Source organism: Oncorhynchus clarkii, chromosome 9 (assembly GCF_045791955.1).
Source record: "Oncorhynchus clarkii lewisi isolate Uvic-CL-2024 chromosome 9, UVic_Ocla_1.0, whole genome shotgun sequence".
Classification (NCBI taxonomy): domain Eukaryota; kingdom Metazoa; phylum Chordata; class Actinopteri; order Salmoniformes; family Salmonidae; genus Oncorhynchus; species Oncorhynchus clarkii.
Window position 1 is genome coordinate 20,583,708 of NC_092155.1, and position 25,292 is coordinate 20,608,999.

General features: G+C 41.0%; 1 protein-coding gene, 1 long non-coding RNA gene and 1 pseudogene across 2 annotated transcripts in view; 1 reads left to right on the top strand and 2 right to left on the bottom strand.

Moving 5' to 3' along the window:
- The window catches only part of LOC139417506 (immunoglobulin lambda-1 light chain-like), a 179,923-nt gene extending 176,766 nt beyond the window's left edge, over positions 1-3,157 (bottom strand). Inside the window, exons 1-2 of the mRNA XM_071166773.1 lie at positions 2,845-3,157; positions 2,264-2,614 (exon numbers count right to left, since the gene is read on the bottom strand). Coding sequence (XP_071022874.1) covers positions 2,264-2,614; positions 2,845-3,157 — 664 coding nt within the window. The remainder of the gene's footprint in view (positions 1-2,263; positions 2,615-2,844) is intronic.
- Positions 3,158-13,382: 10,225 nt separating this feature from the next.
- LOC139417507 (uncharacterized) lies at positions 13,383-15,048 on the bottom strand (annotated as a pseudogene).
- Positions 15,049-16,271: 1,223 nt separating this feature from the next.
- Positions 16,272-25,157, top strand: LOC139416066 (uncharacterized). Its single transcript, XR_011635050.1, has 3 exons — positions 16,272-16,350; positions 23,053-23,119; positions 24,716-25,157. It is a non-coding gene; the product is annotated as an uncharacterized lncRNA (long non-coding RNA).
- The last annotated feature ends 135 nt before the right edge of the window (positions 25,158-25,292 follow it).

Consider the following 25,292-nt stretch of genomic DNA (forward strand, 5'->3'; position numbering starts at 1 on the left):
GAAAAATGTGTTTCCAATTTTCTTTCTTCTCACTAAGAATGTCTACATGTTGTGTGGTTCTCTTTAGCCAATGTATCTACTCAAGTGAAAGAAACCAAGCACGACATTGAAGGTAAGACATTAGAAAATATGGTCTCTAAAAAAATGTACATGAAATGTTAAAAATATTCTAAACGTTTTATCTTATCCTCACACGGGGCTCCACATGGAGGTGCAGTATTGTAAATGATATGTCTCGAGAAACAAACTGAATTTCGGAACTACATAACATTTGTTCTGGTTGTTATCATTATTATCCTGATAGTAACAATTATTTTCCTGACAATCTTGCGGAGGAGAGCGCTGCAAGAATGTACGTAGTGTGCTAAAGTTTATCTTTAAAAAATATATATTTAAGCTTTATTTAACCAGAAAGGGTACATTGAGATTTGAAATCTCTTATTTTCAAGAGCGTCCTGGCCAAGATAGACAGCACAGTCATTACACAATTACAGACAGACAACATGAAAAGCTACAATAATCTAGTAAAAACCATAGAATTCACAAGAGTATCACAATAAAAAACATAACATCATAAAACAGCAAATTTAAAACATTGACAGGTCAGGGAATCAGTCTCAAAATCCTGCATCGGTGACTTAAAAACACCAATTGGGACAAGTTCTTCCAGTTTAAAAGTATTTTGTAAGGTGTTTCAAGACGATGGCGCAGAGTACATAAAAGCCCTTTTACCAAATTCAGTGCGGACATTTGGAACAGTTAGCAGGATAAAGTCCTGCGGACGAAGAGAGTACCCACCACATTTCTGAACAATAAAAGTGCCCAAATAAAATGGTAGTAAACCCAAAATGGCTAAATAAAAGTATGCCGGTGACTGAGCCTACGAGTGACTAGAGAAGGCCAGCCAACCCTGGTATACAAAGTGCAGTGGTGAGTAAGGGTTTTGCAGTTCAAAATAAATCTCAAAGCGCCATGGTAAAGAGTGTCAATTGATCTCAAACACTGAGCGGAAGCATTCGTATATAAAAGTAGCTGATACTAGCCTTCTGGCTTCAGAAGAAAAACAGGCCTTATTCCTAAAATAAAGTCCCAACTTCAGCTTCAATTTTTTTGTAAGTTGAAAATGCAATTTAAAAGAGGCCGTCATCAACTAAAATTCCAAGATATTTAAATGAGGTTACAACCTCAATCTCCTTGCCCTGACAGGTAGTAATAGGTGAAAGGTTCAGAGGTCTATTTCTTTCTTTAGAAAATACCATTATTTTAGTTTTGTCAGTATTGAGGATAAGCTTCAATTGACACAAGGTGTGTTGAACAATATCAAAAGCAGTTTGCAAGTTCTGGAAAGCTTTTGTGAGAGACTTTGTCATGCCTTATACAAAATATATGATATATGAATGCCATATCTTAATAGCATAAATTAATATTATATCATGTATGAATGGTAAACAATAATTTACAAAAAGTATATGTTTTGTTTTTTAATTAAGGGTGACCAAGCACACTTCACCCACAGTCCAGGTGAGTCATTTAGTAATTGTGGATGAAGCATGTATCTCTGTCTTTTTTTGAGAATCTGAACATGGACACAGAAAATTACGCTGCACTGAGCTTCTCAATGAACAGATGTCAGCGTGGAAGAGGGAAAGAGCAGGGTGGAGACGTTTCTGAGAAGCACATTGTGTATGCTCCCTTAAAGCAACAGCTGTGAAATAGTCTTGTTTGAATAAATTAACCCATCATACTTGATCCACTGTAGAATTGTCATTATTGAATAAAAATGTGCATATTATTTCAATAAAGATGATTTCATTTATTGAAAATCTGAACAGCAATATCTGCATCTTCAACGTGTCGAAAGGCTGACGAGCACTGAAACATTTGAAAAGACAGTAAATCCCATTTGCATTTGTGACAGCTAAAGGACTGAGAAGCTGAATCATTGAATTAATCTATTTCCTGTTGAGGTAGATGATGAAGAAGATGGTCAGACAGCAGAGGAGAACTCCAGTTCTTATGATGGAGAAGAGGACAAGTATCCTCATATCCGCTTCAGTCGCCACTTGAATATCACCCACTGAAACAATTACATGTTTTCTATTATACAGTAGAGGTTATTACAGTGTAATAGTTTGTATTTTATTTTGCCTTTATTTGATCAGGTAAGTCATTGGGAACACATTGTGTTTTACAATAACTACCTGTATAACTACAGTAAATGTAATGTTTATGTCATTTTAACAAAGAAGAATAAGCGGTTTACCTTCAACACCCAGCTTGGTCCCTTTCCCAAAGAGTATCTCCCCACATGAGGCCACAGCACAGTAGTAAGTCCCAGCATCAGAGAGGCTGAGGTTCCTCTTGGGGAGGTTGTAGACACAGCTCTGTGTAGGAGTCCCAGCCTCAGGGCTCTTCTCACACTGATCACTCCTGTCTCCATGGGTGTAAAGGATTCCAGGATGGGATTCTCCTGAGCCATGTCTGAACCAATAGACACTGTGTTCTCCTGCACAGGTCTCCATGTGTATTGTACAGTTCAGAGTCACAGAGTCTCCTGGCTGGACTGACTCAGACACAGGCTGCTCTACAACTGTCTTGCTGTTGGAGCCTGAATCTGAAAATAGGGTTTAAATATGTCAGCAAATCTGTGTTAACTATCTATACCTTCCCATAGCAAGTGTTCTTACTCATTGAGAGAATCATCTGAATGAGAGAACACCTGATATTGACTGTTTTCTTTTTTTTAATTCTCAGGATTTCTAATTACTACTCTTTATCTACAAATTCAGACTTTGTCTGAAAATATTTAAGGATTACTGAAATATTTTTTTCTCAGTACTGTACCTTTTATATTGAGGAAGGTTCCTTTTCCAAATTCCAACACATTTGAGTGTGCGCTCCCACAGTAGTACAAGGCTGAATCCAAGCTATTTATGTCTGAGATGCTGAGGTGATTTATTCCTTGGCCGCTTTGCACTGAATATCGAGGGTTACCCTTGAATTCATGGTAAAATGTAGGAGCCTCGTCATACCTATAGACTGTTGAGATGACCTGAGGTTTTTCTCCCAAGGGTTGCTTGTACCAAGAGAAATGCATGGCCATGTTGCCTTCATAGAAGCACTGCAAATTCACTGTGTCCCCAACATTGGCTGACATGAGACCACTCGACTGTTGTATGGCTGAGGGCTCCGTCCCAACTCGTGCATGAGCTACAACAAAATAAAATACAACATCTTACAAAAATATATAAACTGTTAAATATACATTAAAACACAATATTGGAATGCCTCAAAGTGTCAATCAAAATAAATTGTATCGTTGTATCATTGTACTCACTGTACTCACTGATGAAGGCAATCGCTAAACGTGGCTGAGTACAAAAAAATATATAGGAACTGAACATGCCATCATAATAAAAGTAAATAAAACATACCCATCACTCCAAGAAGCAAAAATGTGTACAGTTGTGTGAACATCTTAATAGCTGTCATCTTGTGTCTTGAGTGGAAAAATCTACCTCTGTAGAACAACACTTCTCAAATGAGGTTATTTAGTTTCTGAGACGCATTGAATAGTCTGCGGTATCTTATTTAGCATTTCAGCAGATTACAGGGTTTCCACAGTGAGCAGCGACAATATTCTGAAGATAAACTGAGTGCTCCTGTGGTGACTTGACCTAACCCAGATTACAAGAGACCGGATGGACAGAGCTGAGCATCCTGTTGGGCTGGCACTACTGTGTTTATCTTCTATGATATATGCTTTCAAATTTATTGCAGCAAAGGTCAGAATTTCACTTTTTGAATGAAGAACCAAGTTTAGCAAAATCCTGGCCTTAATTTTCTGAGGACAGATATTGTTGTCTTAACAACCCACTCCCCTTTAAGGACTGGGGAATGGCCAAGGCCTTTTATGCCCTGAGAAGGCCCAAGGATATATAAAGTAATTGTTGTATACTTTAAATATCAATGTCGTTTTACATTTCTATTTCATCTTTTCAATAATATCTCAATGATATTCTGATTATATTGTTCTTTTCAATGACATTCTGATTTAATCTCTTCAGTTTGCATTTAAAAGGAAAGGGTTAAAACTGAGGAGATAAAATATCCAAACAGAATTTTTCTTTGGTGGTCTCTGATGAGAAAAGTAGCTAGATAGCTCATCATTGGCTAGGCCCTCGGAAGCTCGATAGAAGGCATCTGCCATTCGACCGTATTAGAGCAGAATTTTGGAGTGACAGTAGAATCAACCAGTCACATTTTGACTTGTAATGGGTGGGACCATTTTGACAAAAACGTATGGAAACTCTCGCCATTCTCAAAGGCCGACAAGTCACCACGCAATAGCGAGCAGTAGTTTTTCCACAGTCTAAGCTAGCTAGTTTTTTTGTAGGCTACTGTGCGGCGGCTGCTGTAGAATTTGTTATTGAAGATGATGTTGATGCTCATTTGTTAAAGTGAACCCTTTTTCAGATGAAGTTTCAACAAAAAGTTGTTTCAAATGATCATCATCTGGTGAGTGGAATTGTTTTTATGTTGCAGCTCGCTTGCTGTTGCTAGCTATCTGTTTGAAAAGAATGTGTTATGCATGTGTAACATTGTTGTATTTAACCTTTAGATCACTGGTTAGTGTATGTGATTAATATGATAACGATGTTTGCAATGGGAGTTAATAGTTGTACATTTCGATTGGTAAATGTTTAGCCTAATGGTTGTGTTTTGGTGATCTTATGATTGGGACCTACTGGCTTATTATGTCCTCATAATTGGACTGATTATTCTAACATCATGCTGTCTGTGACTGCTGTCTTTCTATCAGTCTATGTGTTTTACAGAAAGTGCACTCTCCTACTGGTATTGCGGTCGCTGTCCGTTCAGCATCACGAGCCTGTCAAACTCACATCCTTTGATGTGTCACTGTTTTCTCTTTGGGTGATAGTGTGATAGTGATGGTGTTAGGCTACCATGCAGTAGGTTGTGTAAGCAATGTGGTTGTTGTTCTGTGTCAGTTTTTCTAGATTTTTGTTTTGAGTTCAGTACAACTTTTTGGAAGATTTTTCCCCCTCTGAAGGGCTAGGTCCAGTAGCCATGGTTTGCCACTGCCTTCAGTAAGGTATACTATGCGTGAATTACAAGCCACTGCTCCTGCCAATCGCAAGATATTACAGTTAAACAAACAATTCAGAAAATAGAGCATGTTGGGAAATATTACATATTGTTCTATGTAGAACCCACCTTGCTTTCCAAAGAATCCTTCTTGCCTTCCAAAGAATCATCAAAGAACCCTTTCTTCAAAAAACAGGTTCTCAGGATAATAAAGGTTCTAGCTATAGTCTTAAGTTACAAAGAACCTGTGTCTTTCAAAAATGGTTATTCTAATCAAAATGGTTCTTGTTAGAATTCTATTCCTCCGCAAAGAACCCTTTCGAAAAAGCTTTTTCTAAGAGTTTGGAATAAATAAACTCATACGTTGGGGGTGTCTGTCTTACAGTGAGAACAGATTTAGATCCAGACCCTCTGTTACTTTAAAATGGACAAAATATGTTTGACCAACTGGTCTGTTGAAATACGTTTGATCAATTTATGAGTATTTACAATTTTGGTGACCTCAATGATGATAAACTACAGTCTACACCTCAAACATCTTATCATTCTCTCTATCAAACCAAATGCAAGAGTTGAAAATCAGTGGTTGGTGGTAATTAAATAAATGTATCTGTGGTCATTGTATACAGCTATGGTTGTCACACTTTGTCCCGCCCATAATCTCAGATTACTTTCATCTCTCTTATTTGAATATTCAGTCCTTCATTCATGGTCTGGCAGTGCAGATCTTAACACAGAATGGAACGCATATATATATATATATACCAGCTCTCGTCCTCTAAGGCTTATTGTATCTTCAGTTCACATTCTGTGATTCACCAATAGATTTGGTCTCTCACTTTGTTGTGTCTGTCTTTTATAGTGCCTTCGGAAAGTAGTCAGACCCCTTGATTTTTTTCTCCACATTTTGTTACATTACAGCCCTTTTCTAAAATGGATTAAATTGTTTTTTATTTTCATCAATCTACACACAATTTCCCATAATAACCAAGCAAAAACATGTTTTTAGAAATATTTGCTAATGTATTAAATATAAAAAACGGATATCACATTTACATAAATATTCAGACCCTTTACTCAGTACTTTCTTGAAGCACCTTTGGCAGCGATTACAGCATCAAGTCTTCTTGGGAATGATGCTACAAGCTTGGCACATCTGTATTTGGGGAGTTTCTCTCTTTCTTCTCTGCAGATCCTCTCAAGCTCTGTCAGGTTGGATGTGGAGCATTGCTGCACAGCTATTTTCAGGTCTCTCCAGAGATGTTCGATCGGGTTCAAGTCTAGTCTCTTGCTGGAAATTCAGAGACTCGTCCTGAAGCCACTCCTGCATTGTCTTGGCTGTGTGCTTAGGGTCGTTGTCCTGTCGGAAAGTGAATCTTCACACCAGTCTGAGGTCCTGAGCACTCTGGAAAAATGTTTTCATCAAGGATCTCTCTGTACTTTTTGCTCCATTAATCTTTGCCTCAAACCTGACTTGTCCTTGCTGCTGAAAAACATCCCAACAGCATGATGCTGCCAACGCCATGCTTCACCGTAGGGATGGTGCCAGGTTTCCTCCAGATGTGACGCTTGGCATTCAGAGAATCTTGCTTCTCATGTTCTGAGAGTCTTTAGGTGCCTTTTAGCAAGCTCCAAGTGGGCTGTCTTGTGCCTTTTACTGAGAAGTGGCTTCCGTCTGGCCACTCTACCAGAGAGGCCTGATTGGTGGAGTGCTGCGGAGATGGTTGTCCTTCTGGAAGGTTCTCCACAGAGGAAATCTAGAGATCTGTCAGAGTGACCATCGGGCTCTTGGTCACCTCCCTGACCAAGGACCTTCTCCCTGATTGCTCAGTTTGGCCAGTCTTGATGGTTCCAAACTTCTTCCATTTAAGAATTTTGGAGGCCACTGTGTTCTTGGGCACATTCAATACTGCAGACATTTTTTGGTACCCTTCCCCAGATCTGTGCCTCGACACAATCCTGTCTCGGAGCTCTACCGACAATTCCTTCAACCTCGTGTTGGTTTTTGCTCTGTCATGCACTGTCAACTGTGGGACCTTATATAGACAGTTGTGTGCCTTTCCAAATCATGTTCAATCAATTAATTTCACCACAAGTAGGCTCCAATCAAGTTGTAGAATCTTCTCAAGGGGTGGCAGGTAACCTAGTGGTTAGAGCATTGGGCCAGTAACTGAAAGGTTGCTAGATCAAATCCCTGAACTGACAAGGTAAAAATCTGTTGTTCTGCCCCTGAACAATGCAGTTAACCCACAGTTCCTAAGCCATCAATGTAAGTAAGAATTTGTTCTTAACTGACTTGCTTATTTAAATGATCAATGGAAACAGGATGCACTGGATTTCAATTCTCATAGCAAATTTTCTGAATACTTATGTAAATAAGGTATTTCTGTTTTAATTTTTAATAAATTAGCAAACATTTCTAAAAACCTGTTATCACTTTGTTTTCTCTCTTTCAGATCGGACCCATGCTGTGTCTGTCTCGCCATCCCCGTTAGTGGTGGTCCATCCAGGGGATAATGTCACCCTCAGTGGTGGTCCAGCCAGGCAGTGGTGGTTCTAGCTTGTATGGCTCCCTGGGCGACCCCCCCCCCCCCCCCCCCCCCCCCAATGCAAAAAAAAGCACCATTCTGCACTAACTGTCCTTTTTATTCAGATATTTGGAACAACACAAATAAATAATCATAACATTTAAAAACTATATAAAAATATATACAAAAATAAGACACATAAATATCAAAAGGCAGTAACAAAGACAAATAGAAACAAATTGTAGTATATAAATACAAATAAAAAGAGAATTGAATTATTACACTATTACCCTATTGCTAACAAAAACACACAAATAAAACTAAACTGCACAAAACCTGTATCACACAAATATACAAATAGAATAACACACTTATAAAGAAGAGAACCAGATTATTACACTATTGCACTTCAAACAAGAAACACAAACTAAATTGGACAACTTAAGTTAGATGTGCACCATTTGATAGATTAAATGTTTCACCACACTGTTGTGTTGGCAGGTGGACTGTAAATCTAGCTAAACATACGGTGAGAGAGAGATATAACAACCATTTCATCCCCCAGTCTTAGTCTATGAGAGTTCCAGTGATGTTTACCTCAGCAGGTCTCACTCTTTACTGAACTGCTCTTTCCTGTCACTCACAACACAGAAAGTGATGTGTTCCTCGCTGTCCACTCCTCTACCTCAGACTCCCTGACCCTAGCCCTAGCCTTAGCCCTAGTCCTAACCATAAAGATAACCCTAGTCCTAACCCTAAAGCTAACCCTAGCCTGGCCGTAGCTACTGTACAGCTACAAAGGTAGCCAGGTCTTTTCAGAGACAGGCCTTATTGCTCATGATCAAAGCCTGCAGTTCAGTCTGGGTGCCAGAGCTACTCTCATGCATGCCTCAGTGTTGCTTGCCTCGAAGTGAGCATAAAGGAGATTTAGCTCGTCTGGTAGGCTCGTGTCACTGGGCAGCTCATGGCTGTGCTTCCCTTTGTAGTCTGTAATAGTTCACAAGCCCTGCCTCATCCAACGAGCGTCGGAGCCGGTGTAGTATGATTGAATCTTAGCCCTGTAATGACACTTTGCCTGTTTGATGGTTCGTCGCAGGGCATAGCGGGATTTCTTGTAAGCTAAGGTTAGAGCCCCGCACCTTGAAAGCGTTAGCTCTACTCTTTAGCTCAGTGCGAATGTTGCCTGTAATCCATGGCTTCTGGTTGGGGTATGTACGTACAGTCACTGTGGGGACGACGTCCTCACTGCACTTATTGATAAAGCCAGTGACTGATGTGGTGTACTCCTCAATGTCATCGGAAGAATCCCGGAAAATGTTCCAGTCTGTGATAGCAAAGCAGTCCTGTAGTTTAACATCTGCTTCATCTGACAATTTTTTTATAGACCGAGTCACTGGTGCTTCCTGCTTTAATTTTTGCTTGTAAGCTGGAATCAGGAGGATAAAGTTGTGGTCAGATTTACCAAATAGAGGGCGAGAGAGAGCTTTGTACGCGTCTCTGTGTGTGGAGTACAGGTGATCTAGAATTTTTTCCCCTCTGGTTGCACATTTAACATGAAATGGCCTTTATGAAATGGCCTTTATGCCCACCCCCCTCTCTCTCAGTATGTCTTGCCAGATTTCCAGTCCAGAGGCATGGTGGATCCCTTTGTTGTCTGAGAGAGCATGCATTTGGTGAGATCATACAGAGGTCTTTGAGCAACGGTACTAAAGAGAGAATATGGACGCCTGGCTCCTGGGCTTCACCACTTCCTGTTCCCCATTCTGTTTGGTTTGTTTCATTTTGGTATTTCTTTGTGATTTTGAACTTTTAAATGATTTGCATTGGCTCAAAATAAACTAAGGTACGCAACATGTGTTAGATGTGACCACCAGAAAGCCATTCACTATAAAAAAAAATATGTTGTTTGTTGAAACTGTTGTCTGCCTCTACTTTACTCTGTCTGCTAAACCCAGATCCCAAAGAACCTGGTCGCTTTTCCACTACGTGACATGTGTAAGTGTTAATGTGTGGGTGATTTCAGGGGCGGTTGATATTAAGGGGATGTGAGACAGACACTGACCAACAGTGACTTTCCACTGTGGTAGACCTAATCTGTGTCATTCTCTCTCTGCTGAAGACAAACAACCTGCACTACAGGAAGACTGGCCTTCAGCTCTCACAACACCTCTCAGTGCATCAAAACCACACACACTCTTTTCACATCTCTTCATCTGTTCATCTGGACAATAAACACCAGACCCCTACCAAGTTTAAGTTGTCACATGCACAAGTACAGTGAAATGCTTAACTTGCAGGCTCTACCCAACAGTGCAGTAACCAATATCAACATAGTACAAATAATAAACAATTATATATAGTGATAAAGAAAACACAAGAAATCAGAAATAAAAGAGGGATACAAAACTAACGATACTACTACACTAACTATATACTGGGTCAGTGCATATACCAAATGTACAATGTGCAGGGTTACTGGAGTAATTTGAGGTAGATACACTATTTACATGTAGGTGAGATAATAATAATAATAATATAAATAATAATAATAGTAAACATTATGGCAGCAGCATAAGTGGTGGGTGGGGGTGTGCGTGGTGGTGAGTGTGTGCATGGTGGTGAGTGTAAGTGTTTGGGTGTTAGTGTGATGTGAGTGTGTATTTGTGCCAGAGTGTCAGTGTAGGTGTGATCTACTCGTGGTAATATATGCATGTGAACAGGAGTAATAGTGACCAGCAGCAGGATAAAATATATACTAATGTTAATGCCAATAAATAATCAATGAACAGCAGTGTAGTGGTAGTAATATAAATCTAATCAATAATCATTCAAGCAGCAGTGTGGGTGTGAGGGGAGGCAGTGGTTGTTAGTCATTTAACAGTCTTATCACCAGGGGGTGGAAGCTTTTTAGGTGTATGTTGGTCTGAGCCTTGATGCATCAGTATCATCTTGTCATGGCTGTTGAAAGAACTGGACCAAGGCGCAGCGTTGTGAGTGTACGTTTTATTTGAAAAGACGCCGAACAAAACAATAAACACTACAAAAACAAACCGTGAAGCTAATGGCTATGTGCCATAAACAAAGTCAACTTCCCACAAACACAGGTGGGAAAAAGGGCAGCCTAAGTATGGTTATCAATCAGAGACAACGATAGACAGCTGTCCCTGATTGAGAACCCTACCCGGCCAAAACATAGAACTACACAACATAGAACATAGACTACCCACCCCAACTCACGCCCTGACCAAACCAAAATGGAGACATAAAAAGGATCTCTAAGGTCAGGGCGTGACACATCTGCCGGACAGGAGCATGGAAAACAGTCCATATCTCGGGTGTCTGGAGTCTTTGGACATTTTTCAGATCTTTCTCAGATAATGTGCAAGATTTTCCGGGCCTTTCTCAGTTTGATGTGCAAAGTATGTGCAGAATACAAACAAGAAAGGTAAAAGCATTTCCATAAACCTAAAGCAGGGATTATCATCGAGATTCAGCTGCAGGCAAAAACAAATCTTAAGGGGATGGTCAGGGGGTTGGAACAAAATTACAAATCATTTGTAGACTGCAAATTGAATGCAAGAAGCCCAAAAACTAAAACATAATTATCACTGGTGTTTTTACAGTATTTTATATCCAACAATAACAAAATTGATGCAGCATCCTGTAAAGACACATGACTAACTGGTGTGAGGAAGTAGTCCTTGAGGTTGTTGCGCACGTCTGTAGCAACTCCAGATGCCCTGTCTGCTGACATGTTTATAGGCAACCAGGAAGCTGGATGTATGTGCGGTGGATGTACCATGTTGATGACTGAATTGTCCGTTTCTGTGGTGCAAAGGTAGTTGTGGAGGGCCACGCAGACATTCACAATGGACTCTGCTTTCTCTGGGGCAACATCAACAGCTCGTCCCAGGACCCTCCATCTTGCAGCAAGAATCCCAAAGCAGTTTTCTGAAATTCTTTTGGCTTGAGTGGCAGTAGTTGTAGATATTCTTGGCTTCATCAAGGGCAGAGGAACCTGAAGAAAATGTCTATTAGTATTGCACATGAACATGAAGGCTATCAAATGTGTAGTGTCACAGCTATAGCCTATGCTTTGGACATAGGCCCCCATCCTCTTACTGGGATGCCAGATACATTTTATGTGAAGCATATAATTACAATGTCAATATTGGTATAATTTTCACATCATATGGAGTCACATGTATTTAGCCTATCTTACCTGGATATGGTCGCATCCGGTTTACCCTCAGAGGGAATGCCTCATCTCCCACTAAGACATATGGGCTTGGTGTTTGGGTCCCCAGCAAGCACACTGGCCTTAGCGGGAGTGGGCCTGCAATGAGTTGAGAGCTGAACATGCTTCTTGAGAAGATTCCCGCATCTCTCTCACGACCATATGCACCTTGTCGATCATGGTGGAGCGGTAATTTGCATCGCAGACTGCACGACACAAGGCGGACTTCCTCTCTGGGTGGAATGCAATGACAATGTGGACAAAAGTGCCCGCTGCCCCAAAAAACATGACTCTGCACACTCGTCGATCGACGGAGGGTGAACTGGAGTGGAGCATTATGTTTATGGGGGAAACACCAACAGAATGAAACAAGTCAATTATATGTCAGTCTCATTCACTATCATTCACACAAACATGCTCTAACTGACGTGTAACACCTGAGAGTTTAGTATGGATCACATGAGACACTCCAATTAGATTGATATGTTACGTACAATATGTATATATATATATGTATATATGTAAACAATTAGCTAAATGTATGATATGTTGCGAATTCCCATTTGTTGTGGCTAATGTTAACTAAGGAGCTGGGTGACTATCGCTAACGTTAGCTAGGTGGTTAAGTTGCTAAAATGTTAAAGTTGTCCGTGATGAGATTCAAAAACGCAGCCTTTGGGACGCTAGACGTTTATGTTATACGCCCACCCATCCAACTCGACCAACCACCCTACTTTTGCTTTAAGTGTCCTTCTTATGTAACCATACCAAACTTTACATGTCATACTAATTTGAGTGTTACGGATTTACAATGACTATGTTAAGTCTAGTCTATGAAACCAGGTTGACCTGGGTGGGTAGGCCTCTTAGCTGTAAACATTGATACAAATTATATTATAAACTGTAAAAAAATATATTGTAGTTCAAGAAGGAACATGTCATTTTAGTCCAGGACTAGGCATAATCTGTGTCTGGGAAATTGGCCCATGTGATAACATAGAGGCTATGTAGCATGCAGTATGTCAGTGGACTGTGTTTCTAATTGTTATGGTCGTGCTCAACAATGTAAGCATGAGAGAAAACACACTGAGACCACATAGACATCCTGCTGAAACTACATAGTGAAGGAAAGGTCAACCAGGCCTGTCCAAAGCAAAGCAAAGCATCTTGATGTCACAGTAGACCAGTGTTCAGGTACTGGTGAACAGCTCACTGAGTGAATGTTGCGTGGGTGGGTTTAGCATGGTAACAGTAGGTTGTGTCTGCAGAAGCCCTCTGCACACGCATTCATACAGACATACTGTATGTACAGAACACAAGAGAAGGAAGTTATTTATTAATGAAAAAAGAGGGCACATTCTGTATACAGGGATTTCAGGAGAGCAGTGCAATACGAGCAAATAAGCTATCTCAATTAATCATAATTTGCAATGCATAGCGATGATACAGTATCTCTGACTTTACTCCAAAACCAATCTCTAGTCTATTGACAGTGTCCTTAGCTTTATCTATTTCCTGGTGAGGTAGATTATGGTCAGACAGCAGAGGAGAACTCCAGTTCTTATGATGGAGAGGACCAGGATTCTCATCTGTAGATCAAACTCACAATCTGAAATAATAAAATATACTGTACCACTCCAACATAGTGCTATGGGCAGTAGTCGATACAGCGAATAAATCATTAACTGCAATGTCTGTCTTTTTAAAATAGCATATGGATTAGGAAATGTAGTCTACCTTCAACATCCAGCTTGGTCCCGTTCCCAAACAGTATCTCCCCACATGAGGCCACAGCACAGTAGTAAGTCCCAGCATCAGAGAGGCTGAGGTTCCTCTTGGGGAGGTTGTAGACACAACTCTGTGTAGGAGACCCAGCCTCAGGGCTCTTCTCACACTGATCACTCCTGTCTCCATGGGTGTAAATGATTCCTGGATGGGATTCTCCTGAGCCATGTCTGAACCAATAGACACTGTGTTCTCCTGCACAGGTCTCAGTGTGTATTGTACAGTTCAGAGTCACAGAGTCTCCTGGCTGAACTGACTCAGACACAGGCTGCTGGAGCACAGACATGCTGTTGGACTCTGAACCTGAATAGAGTCAGTAAGATCATGGTGTGTAAATTGTATTGTTCTGGTATATTCATTCAGCGCCAAATATTTATATATTTCTAATTTAATATTTCTAATTTAAAATCCAAAATTAGGGAAAGAAGTTAAGTTACCTTTGACAATTAAAACAGTTCCTTCTCCAAATTTGAGTTTGCCCTCTTCCATAACACCACAGTAGTATGTAGCTGAGTCCCCTGACTCTGTCTTGGAGATGGTCAGGTTACAGCTGTCAGCTCCTCTCTTCACACTCAGATGTTTAGTCTCAGTAAAGTCATTGGTAAAGAAAAACTACTACTGGCCACTGTAAAGTGATGATGTCATGAGAAGTGGTTTCTGTCCAAGAGCCTGTTTGTACCAAAACAACATTGGTATTCACGTCAGTTGGCCAAAAGGAAGTGATATTCCCACTACCTCCCATCTCAGTAACCATAACAGCGTCTGGTTGAACAACGTTCTTGGTAAATGCAAAAACTGTCAAAGCAAACAAACAATATAGATCATCAAGATGAAGATTGAAAAACATCTCAAATACTTGCTACAAAGTCATTCAAATGGTTTCTAAAAGCCAATAACATGTAGATTTTAAATATATATCAATTCACATTTCTTACAGGCATTAAACAAAAAGATTGCCCAATGTCTGACCATCATTGTAACGTCAACCTCGCTGCACTGTATAGAATGAGGGTCTGACAACGGGGCACCTGTTATATTTACAAGCATTTCACTACACTCGCATTAACATCTGCTAACCTTGTGTATGTGACCAATACAATTTGATTTGATATGATTACACTTTACATAGCCTTTATACAATGTAGGAGGGTTAACGTTTTCCGTAATTTAAATATGCCCCCCCCCCCCCACTGCACAAAAGCTGCATTTCTGTCTCTTGGTTTTCATCATAGGCCTCCAACATTAAAAACTGTTATTAGTTGTCATAGCATTAGCATTGAATACTATTTTTGTTGGTCTAATTTCAAACCTTTGTTTGTTACCAATATATTTTTTGTTACTCATGTAAAACCAAATCCTCTAACTAGCCTCACTAGTGCCACTCTGCATGTCCCCTATACATTTCCTATCAGTGTAATGCAAGGCTTTGAAAATTTGGCAGATGTCTTTTTTGATCATTGCAAGACACCAGACTGGTTTACAGCTCACTTAGCAGGTATTGTGTTGGGAGAATTCCGTTGGACCTCTTACAGTGGAGGTTCTCATCACCAGACCAATGCCTCACTGCTTATGTCCCGGTGGCTGTATAAGGCACTACTGCCATCTGGAACAACACAGAGAAGATTGACATTTACATCTCCAATGTTTTTTATTTAGTTGAGCAAATACATTGGTATGGGTAGGCCTTCTATTGGTACAATTAATCCTCAAACACATTCAGCCCAGAGATATAAATAGTTGGATGATGACAAGGCATAGTAGCATCAGTGCCATTAGGATGTGGCTCACAAACTTCTCTGATTTATTTATTTATTTTACCTTTATTTAACCAGGTAGGCAAGTTGAGAACAAGTTCTCATTTACAATTGCGACCTGGCCTGAATCACGTTATCCAGAAACTAACTGTATGTCTATTGGTTGCCTTGACTTCAATGGCTTATGTGGCTAATCAGAAGCAGGCAAATTTAGCACTCAGAACAACAGGCCTTGTGTTCTGGAATCTAATCTGATTACTAGAGAGCAATTCAATTTAATAAATGTAATAATGTAATTAAATACCATTATTAAATAGGCTACATGTACACTATTAACTATTAGTTGTTCTGAGTGCAAATCAATTGAACTTTTTTGTAATCATTCGGGGTCTGAAAGAAAGAAAATAGAAATGGTTTAAACCCTACAGAATGTGAACTTTATGACTGCTGTGGTTCTCATCTTTGTCCACTAGAGAGCGACATTCTCCCATATATAATCTATGAACAGATTATGATTTTCTCAATTTTTATGCCCGGGCTGGTGTATAAATAATACGAATTTACTCCTGCAACCTACCCAAAAATACCAATACGATAATCTCCAATGAAAAGGAGGCAAACACATACCATTATAGTATTACAATAATAACCTAAACTTTTCTATCCAAAAAATGCAATTCAACTGTGGATTTATCCTGAATATTAGTGCAGGTGATCATGCAATTTGTAGTTGACCATTTCTCACCAGCCCCGCCTCACAAAGCCACCTGATCCACTCGCCCCATCTGTCAGTTATACCGTGACTTAGGTGGTGCTTTTCACGGGAAAGATGGCTATGTCGGAAGTACGGAAATTTACCAAAAATCTGAGTAAACCTGGAACGGCGGCGGAACTCAGGCAAAGTGTCTCGGAGGCTGTGAGGACATCGGTGATTGTGGTTAGTATGGTGGCTTATTATCTCATCTTCAGTTAGCTGGTAGCCAAGGTACCTTGCTGTCCAAACCCGCTCACTTTACTACGGAACCTTAGCGCCAGAGTCCTGTCCTGTTTCATCCAGAAAAGCATTTGTTATACTTTTAGTTTACAACGTTACTTGAATGTCCGAGTCTCATCATTCCCCATATGTCACCCACTGAGCAGAGTTTGCCACATTTGATTTACAAGTGGCAATTTAAACTTGCGTATGATGTCGTAATTATCTGGAAATTAATACATTTCGTTAGGCAGAAAATTACCATATTTTAAAAAGGATAATGTGTGTATATATATATATATATATATCGTATTGCGATATGTGTCCTTTTTCTGTGGCTATGGAGAGAACACATGGCCTCATGGCTGCAGCGCCTTTTGTGAGCTTGTAGAATGTGCAGTGCCAATTCTGAGTTGGCCAGCGACACTGCATGGTTTCCCAAGATCCCTTTCCTGTTCTTACATCCTGCTCCTTTCTATGCTGGGTGGGCGGAATTAATATTTTTAATGCCCCAAGCATGTACAGGATTATTGATCCTGGTGGTCTTTGATGATAGACCTACAATAACAGTTCCGTCTGCAGGAGCCTTTTCTCTGTCTTTGTTGAAAGGACAATAGTGCTGTAGGCTATATCATGGATCGTGATTTGAGCACTGGTTGTGGTTTGTAGTTTGGTTGGCTGCTTGTAGTATTGGCTTAAACCCTGCTATGATGCCTGGAATTGGCTTGAGAAAAATTGCACATAAAACTGATGAAGCACTTCAGATTTAATCATTCACAGAGGGCTTCTTTGAGTTCTCTGTGTGTGTGTTTCTTTCTGATGTCAGCGTTTTTGCAAGAGATTGCTCTCCTCTGACATCAAAAGATGCATGACCTTTCGGGGTGACTCTGACCTCGTGATTTACCATCATGGGATTTTTCCACTGTAAAATCTCCCACACTGTCGATGTCATCTGATTCACCAGGTCTCTTTTTCTCATATGCGACACAACCAACACACAAACCCAGACAAGACAATGCCAAGACAACATTCAGTGGACTTTTGAAAACCTGCCTTTGCCCAGACCTTTTTTTATGAACAAACATCTCCATTCAAGTCTTATGACAATGACGCAGTGAAGACAACAGGCGTAGTAACCTTGTGATGAGATTTGATGTTGCCTGATGTGTGTTTGTCTGGTTAAGCGGATGATCCTCGGGGTAACGGTCGACGTGGTAACAGAGAACAAGCGCTGTTTTGTTGAGGTTGCCTAGCCAGCGGTGATTCTCTAGAGGCATGCTCCAGCCATGCTGTGTGTGTGTGTGTGTGTGTGTGTGTGTTTCGGTCTTTATCTGTCACATTTGTCAATGGGGCATCTTGTTTTATTCTTCCTGGCTTTCTGTGTTTTCTGCTCTTTCCATCCTTTCCACTCTCCTTTTTTAAACTGTCCAGTTGGTGCGTCTAGGAACAACGTTTCCTACGTTCAGTTGAGAGGGCTAGGTAGCCTATTCCTTTTATTATGGGGTCTGTTCTCTGTCATCTGAAAAGGAGTGGATTGGTTCAAGTAACAGTTTAACATAAGCCTAGTAGTATATTACTAAGGCCCACCAGCTTCACATGCAGTCCTTTCAGATCATAAGACATTGGGACGTTTTGAACGGTAGCTGAAGTGAAACTACTATACGTGTCTGAAGAGCTTTCTTGCGATCAAATATACAGTGCCTTCAGAAAGTATTCACACCCCTCGACTTTTTCCACATTTAGTTGTGTTACAGCCTGAATTTAAAATGGATTAAATGTAGATTATTTATTATTTTGGTCCCTCGGCTACACGCAATACCCCATAATGTTATAGCGGAATTAAGTCCTTTGAAGATTTTGCACATTCATCAAAAAAATTAAAGCTGAAATGTACTGAGTCAATAAGTATTCAACCCCTTTGTTAAATCAAGCCTAAATAGGTTCAGGAGTAAATATTTGCTTAACAAGTCACATAATAAGTTGCATGGGCTCACTCTGTGTAGTAATAGGGTTTAACATGATTTTTGAATGACTACCTCATCTCTGCACCCCACACATACAATTATCTGTAAGGTCCCTCAGTGAATTTCAAACACAGATTCAACCACAAAGACCAGAGAGGTTTTCTAATTCCGCGCAAAGGGTAGATGGGTAAAGAATAAATGAAAAAAAGTAGACATTGAATATCTCTCTTTCTCTCTCTCTCTCTCTCTCTCTCTCTCTTTCTCTCTCTTTCTTTCTCTCTCTTTCTCTCTCTTTCTCTCTCTCTCCTCTCTCCTCTCTCTCTCTCTCTGTGTGTGGTTTACTATGTTGTTTACCGTGTGTGTGACAGAAACATGAGTGGGGGAGGGGACGAGGGAGAATCACTGTGCACCAGCTGAAAGGGAAGTAGTTGGTCTCCTCTCCACTAACTCCCTCGACAGAAGTACAAATACCCTCTGCTCCAGCTGTGCTGCCTTTAATGGAATTATAAATGAGTGCCAGGTGGGACACACACACACAGCTGTACATGTTGGCTGAGTCCTTCCCTCCCTTGAAGTTCTCCCAATGTCTTTGGTCACTGACGAGTAGCCACTGCAGAATGGGTAGTTCCATGCCACAGGCTGCCTCTGCATGAAACTGCTCTGAGGCCCAGGAGTTTATTACTGTAACATAGAGATGACGACATATTATTCAAAATAGGATGTAGTGACTTTACAGCAGATATGTGGTGGAGGTGGAGCCGCCATCTTTGTTTTGTGGTTGTGTTGCCTTGGTAACATGTCAGACTGAGTCACTCCTCAATGGCTGATGAAGTTACAACTCCTGCTATAACTTGTGCCATGCTGCTAAGGGTCACTCACTGCAGCAAGCAACGTAAAGTCAAACGAGAAACAGTAGCCAGGAACTTAGACCCAAAGGTTATAAGGCATTTTTCAAACCCTGTCCGGTGCCTAACCCTTCCAAAGATGACTCCTCTGTAGGGGCCATGTAACATTGCAACCTCTGGGGCCAGAGTGTGGGACATTACCCCTAAAGGACATTCTGTTGAACTAGATTACTGTGCCCTGTGTTCAGTGGTAACATAAGATATGTTTTAAACTCTCCTCCAGTCCAGCAGTCTGTTTGTCATTTGTTTTTCCCTCATCCTTCTCTCTCTCTAGCTCTCTCACCCTCTTCCTGTGGTCCAATAAACATAAAAATGCTGTTTGTGTGAATGGGCAGGTGAGGGTTTGTACAGCGCCAGTCAAAAGTTTAGACAAATCTACTCATTCAAGGGTTTTGCTTTATTTTTTACTATTTTCTACATTGCAGAATGATAGTGAATAAATCAAAACTAGCATATGGAATCATGAAGCAACCAAAAAGTGTTCAAGAAATCAAAATATATTTTACATTTCAGATTCTTCAAAGTAGCCACCCTTTGCCTTGATGACAGCTTTGCACACTCTTGGCATTTTCTCAACCAGATTCACCTGGATTGCTTTTCCAACAGTCTTGAAGGAGTTTCCACATATGCTGAACACTTGTTGGCTAATTTACATTCACTCTGCGGTCCAACTCATCCCAAACCATCTCAATTGGGTTGAGGTTGGGTGATTGTGGAGACCAGTTCATCTGATGCAGCACGCCATCACTCTCCTTCTTGGTCAAATAGAGGTGTGTTGGGTCATTGTCCTGTTGAAAAACAAATGATAGTCCCACTAAGTGCAAACCAGATGGGACAGTGTAAGTGTGCCTTGAATTCTAAATCAATCATTGACAGTGTCAACAGTAAAGCAACGCCACACCATCACACCTCCTCCTCCATGCTTCACAGTGGGAACAACACATGCGGAGATCATACGTTCACCTACTCTGCATCTCAAAGACACGGCGGTTGGAACCAAAAATCTCAAATTTGGACTCATCAGACCAAAGGACAGTTTCCACTGGTCTAATGTTCATTGCTCGTGTTTCTTGGCCCAAGTAAGTCTCTTCTTCTTATTGGTGTCCTTTTAATAGTGGTTTCTTTGCAGCAATTCGACCATGAAGGCCTGAGTCACGCAGTCTTCTCTGAACAGTTGATGTTGAGATGTGTCTGTTACTTGAACTCTGTGAAGCATTTATTTGGGCTGCAATTTCTGAGGCTGGTAACTCTAATGAACATATCCTTTGCAGCGGAGGTAACTCTGGATTTTCCTTTCCTGTGGTGGTCCTCATGAGAGCCAGTTTCATCATAGCACTTGATGGTTTTTGTGACTGCACTTGAAAAGACTTTCAAAGTTATTGACATTTTCAGTATTGACTGACCTTCATGTCTTAACCTTTTCACACTGTACCAACACATGGGTGTGATCATTCTACAGTGGTCCCTGTAGCATACAATCAAACTGGTGTGATTAGAACGCTTGGTTAGAACGCTTATTTAGAACACCCATTTTCAATTGACGCAACAATCAGCATTTGAGCTGGCCACACTTTTTTTCAGAAACGTTTTGCACAGACACAGTCCTTACAAAGTTCTATCCAGAATGTGAGCAGTTTTATTTTTGGATGCAATGTTCAGACATTTACAAATAGCTACAGCATAACACAATCATCCAAACTGGAAAAATGTAGGCTACATTTGTGCTAGCCCTAACCGAGGAAAGATTGACAGAACACAAGCGGTCATATTTTTGTAACTCTAGACTGACAGAAACTACATTATGAATTAGCTAATAGCAATTACTATTTATAATTAATCACATCACGGGAGAGCTCACCATGGATCGAAATAATTGAATAAAACACTTTCTAAAAATTGAAAGTAATCCGACGTTGGGTAGTTTCTGCGCTCCAACATGTTTTTTTTTTCTCCCAGAAACCAAAGATAATAAGAGGAGACCAGATGAGTTATTCTGTTTATAGTATGCATGTCGAAGGGGGTGTTTCGTCTACCATCGTTCACACCCCACCATTCACTTCCAGAAGGTCTGAAACCCAGAATGCATTGTATCTCAACAAACATGGCTCCACACATAGCTGGAATTAGCTTAGCTTATCATAATCAGTACATACTTCAAGAAAGTATTTTACACACAATGTGTTCATTACTGTCTATGCAAGAATCGGAATGCATGTTTTGTACTTGAAAATGTGAATAAAACAGTAAATATATAAATAATTACCACACAAAACATTTTCTGATAGTGATTCAATGATACAAGTGGCGCGTGCCGGCAGTGAATCACGTAAAATCACACTCCCACTCTGGGCCATTCAATGTTGTTGTTTATGTATGTAGGTAGTGAGCTAAGCTGAAGCATTAGCAATGTCTTTCAAAAGGAGACAACTTACAAATGCGGAAATTCTGGAGATTTCATAAAATTCTGACAATGACTCTGAGTATGAAAGTCAGGAATCTGACCGTGACAGTGAGGAGCTGCCCCCCAACCTTGAAGCCAGTGAGAACCCTGAATCTGAGGACCCTTTGTCCACTGACAAAATCCCAGGTCCCTTTGAAGATGCTGGTGATGATGGAGGCAGACCGACAGTGGATGAAGTACAGGAGTTCTGTGATAGCTGGAAGGCCGCCAGCCATTTCACCCCTCCTGGCCCTGCTGTTTGCGTTGATGTGTCCCAGTTTGGAGTGCCCCTTTTATAGCGAGACCACCCCCGATTTGTCAGTGCCATTTGAGAAAGAAAAAGCATAGCTGCGTTCTAAGTCCTGCGACGCCCAGCGCGTATGACACAAATCAACAGTACAAAACCAAAGATATTGGTCTGTTTTAAGCAATTGATCTTGTGTCATCGTGTTGACGATCAGCTTTTATACTAACATCACCAATCTGAGGTCAAAAGGATGTGTGATTTTCCCCCCCAATTCGACGTGGTCATGGAAAGTAGTGTAATATACATGAATTAGAAATGGCAAAATAATTCAATGTCTTAATTTAGGATGATAGTAAATACAGCAAACTCAACAACAACAAATGTCTCACTTGTTTAACTATTTAGATAAATGCTTTTCCTAAGCACAATTTAACCAGGTGTTCTAGACTTGAGCGTCCATATGGTCTGTGCAGCAGGCTGAACGTTTGACGTCCCTAATTTTAAATTCATGGGCCAATATAACCACATAGGAGTTCAGTTGGTACAGCATTCTCCCTCATGGGTACAACAAAATATAGCCTCTCACAAGGCCCTGCCTCAAAATATGTTAAGGAGCCAGAAACCACAATACCACTACGGTCAAAAATATTTTTGCCGCACCTAAGATATGATACAGTACTGTATTCTGTGAGGTGGATTTACAGTACAATTCAAAAAACAGCTATTATTTCCCCGCCCACAACATTTTCCCACAATGCACCATCATTTACAGTATGCTGCAGTAAAATGTTGAAAATACAAACAATGCTGTTGATCCATTGAGGATATGGACTGGCTGTTGATCCGTTGAGGATATGGACTGGCTGTTGGTCCGTTGAGGATGTGGACTGGCTGTTGGTCCGTTGAGGATGTGGACTGGCTGTTGGTCCGTTGAGGATGTGGACTGGCTGTTGGTCCGTTGAGGATGTGGACTGGCTGTTGGTCCGTTGAGGATATGGAAATGACCGGAAGCGAGATACAGTAGGAAAGAGTTGATGTATTGAGTGTGTATTCCTGGGTTTCTGACAACACAATCACCCTTTCTCACACATCTCACTTGTGTTTTGACAGTAAAGGCCTGAAGACAGACAAGCTTCCAGCTCACGTGTTTGAAATCGATGAAGACGCTAAAGATGAGGTGAGTGGGACTTGATCTCTCTCTTTGTGTGTGTGTGTGAGAGAGAGAGAGAGAGAGAGAGAGAGAAACATTGATTATCAGATGATGTTGAGTGGTCTAGTATTGACCTAAGGTCTTCTGTGTGGTCAGTTCACTCACGCCTTCTGGCCTTGTTGGCTTGGTGGTGGTCCTGTTTGAAATACCCTTTTGACATATTGGAGTTAAGGATTGGTTGATAAAGAGAAGGACTTTGATAGTCAACTCATCCATTTGATACTGTATTGGCTATAACCCCCACCCCCACCCAAAGTATTTAAGAAAATATGCCTACAACGAGAATGCAGTACATCAAATAACAGCAAGACACCGTAGCTTACATCCAGACAACCCTAACCCCCGACTGTGCCACTATGATATGGGTTTGTGGTGAGAAAGGACATGCAGCTGTGCCCAGTAGTAAGGCCTACAAGCATAGCCTGGTCTCAGATGTCTTGCCTACTTCTATGGTCATTGTCACATTGGGAGCAGGCAAGACTGCACAAACAGATCTGGGACCAGATCCAGACCTCACTGGACTTAGAAGCCCAAGTTCTTCTCCTCTATAAATACCCCCCCCCCCCCCCCCAAAAAAAAAAAACAATCCCCCGTCCCAGCTCTCAACGGCCCAGCCGGATGTGGATAATCTTAGCATTAAAAAGGTTTGTAATTGAAGGGAAATAAATGGCTGCCAGCCATGGTCTTCTGATGGAGGGAGCAGAGGGCACGGAGCCGAGGCTAGCACTGAATCATTCCAGGGCTGTGTCGACACCCTATTCCCTATATAGTGCCTTACTTTTGACCAGAGCTCTATGGGGTAGTGCAGCATGCAGGGAAATTGGCTGCCGTTTGGATACAGCCCCAGTACTCGCGAGAGGGGAAAAAGTGAGAATAGCAGAGGCTAGCAGTCCAGGCAGCACTTTATAAATATATATATGAGAGAGAGAGAGAGAGAGAGAGACCAGCCAATTGGATTACAGGACGGAGCTAGAGCGAGGTACACGGACGAGCGTGGAGGACAGAGTACCACTTCAATGTGATTAGAGCTAGGACACACATATATGCGCGCACACACACACCTGTTAACTGAGCTGTATGTGTATGTGATAGCTATGGGATTTCTCTGTATGAATTTCTCTATTTCCCAGCAGCAGTAAGTGATTTAGGTTCTTTATCTGCCCAGTCATAGTCAGAATGTCCTGTGGGATGGAATACATCTTTGCTGTGACTATATGTCCACTGAGTTGCCATGTCCTCCTCCTCGTGATATTAGTGTTGTGATGAACGGTCCCATGGGTATTCTCTCTGCAGATGAGATGAGTGGTTGAACTGTGATGGTGGGGTTAAATAGTTGGGGTTTAATGGGTTAAATGATTCCCACCTGTTCATGGGAAGCCATGTCTTTCTGCATGAATTGGGTGAACATTGTGTCTATTTGACTGACTGACACAGGTACATTTGTTTGAATGTGTGGTTATTATTTCTGTGTGCGTTGTGCGTCTGTGTGTTTGCATGTGTGTGTTAGCCTATAGATATATTCACGCTCATCATCAATATCAACCCTTCCTGTGTGTGTGCCAGGACTCGTCCTCTCTGTGCTCTCAGACAGGGTGTATCATGAAGCAGGGCTGGCTGCAGAAAGCCAACATCAACAGCAGCCTGTCCGTCTCCATGAGGGTGAGTCAGAACAGCTCACCCATCAGCCTTGTCTACTGCCTATAGACGGGTTGGCTGACAACATCAGGAAAATGAAGTGGCCGGAAAGCGTGCGTTATGATTCTGAACGGTCTGATAGATTGCAACAATGACAAGAAGCTGCCATGTGGGGAATCGTAGGTGGCTCGTTTCAGCTTGTTGTATCTTGTTATTGATACCATGTCTTGTTTTGAGGTGTTTTGACGGATGTCATGTCTATGCTATATACACACAACACTTCCTTTATACACAACAGATTTACTAGGATAGATCAGCCCAACTACTAATATACACAACACTTCCTCAACACAACAGATTTACTAGGCTAGATCAGGACAACTACTAATCTACACAACACTTCCTCATCACAACAGATTTACTAGGATAGATCAGCCCAACTACTAATATACACAACACTTCCTCAACACAACAGATTTACTAGGCTAGATCAGGACAACTACTA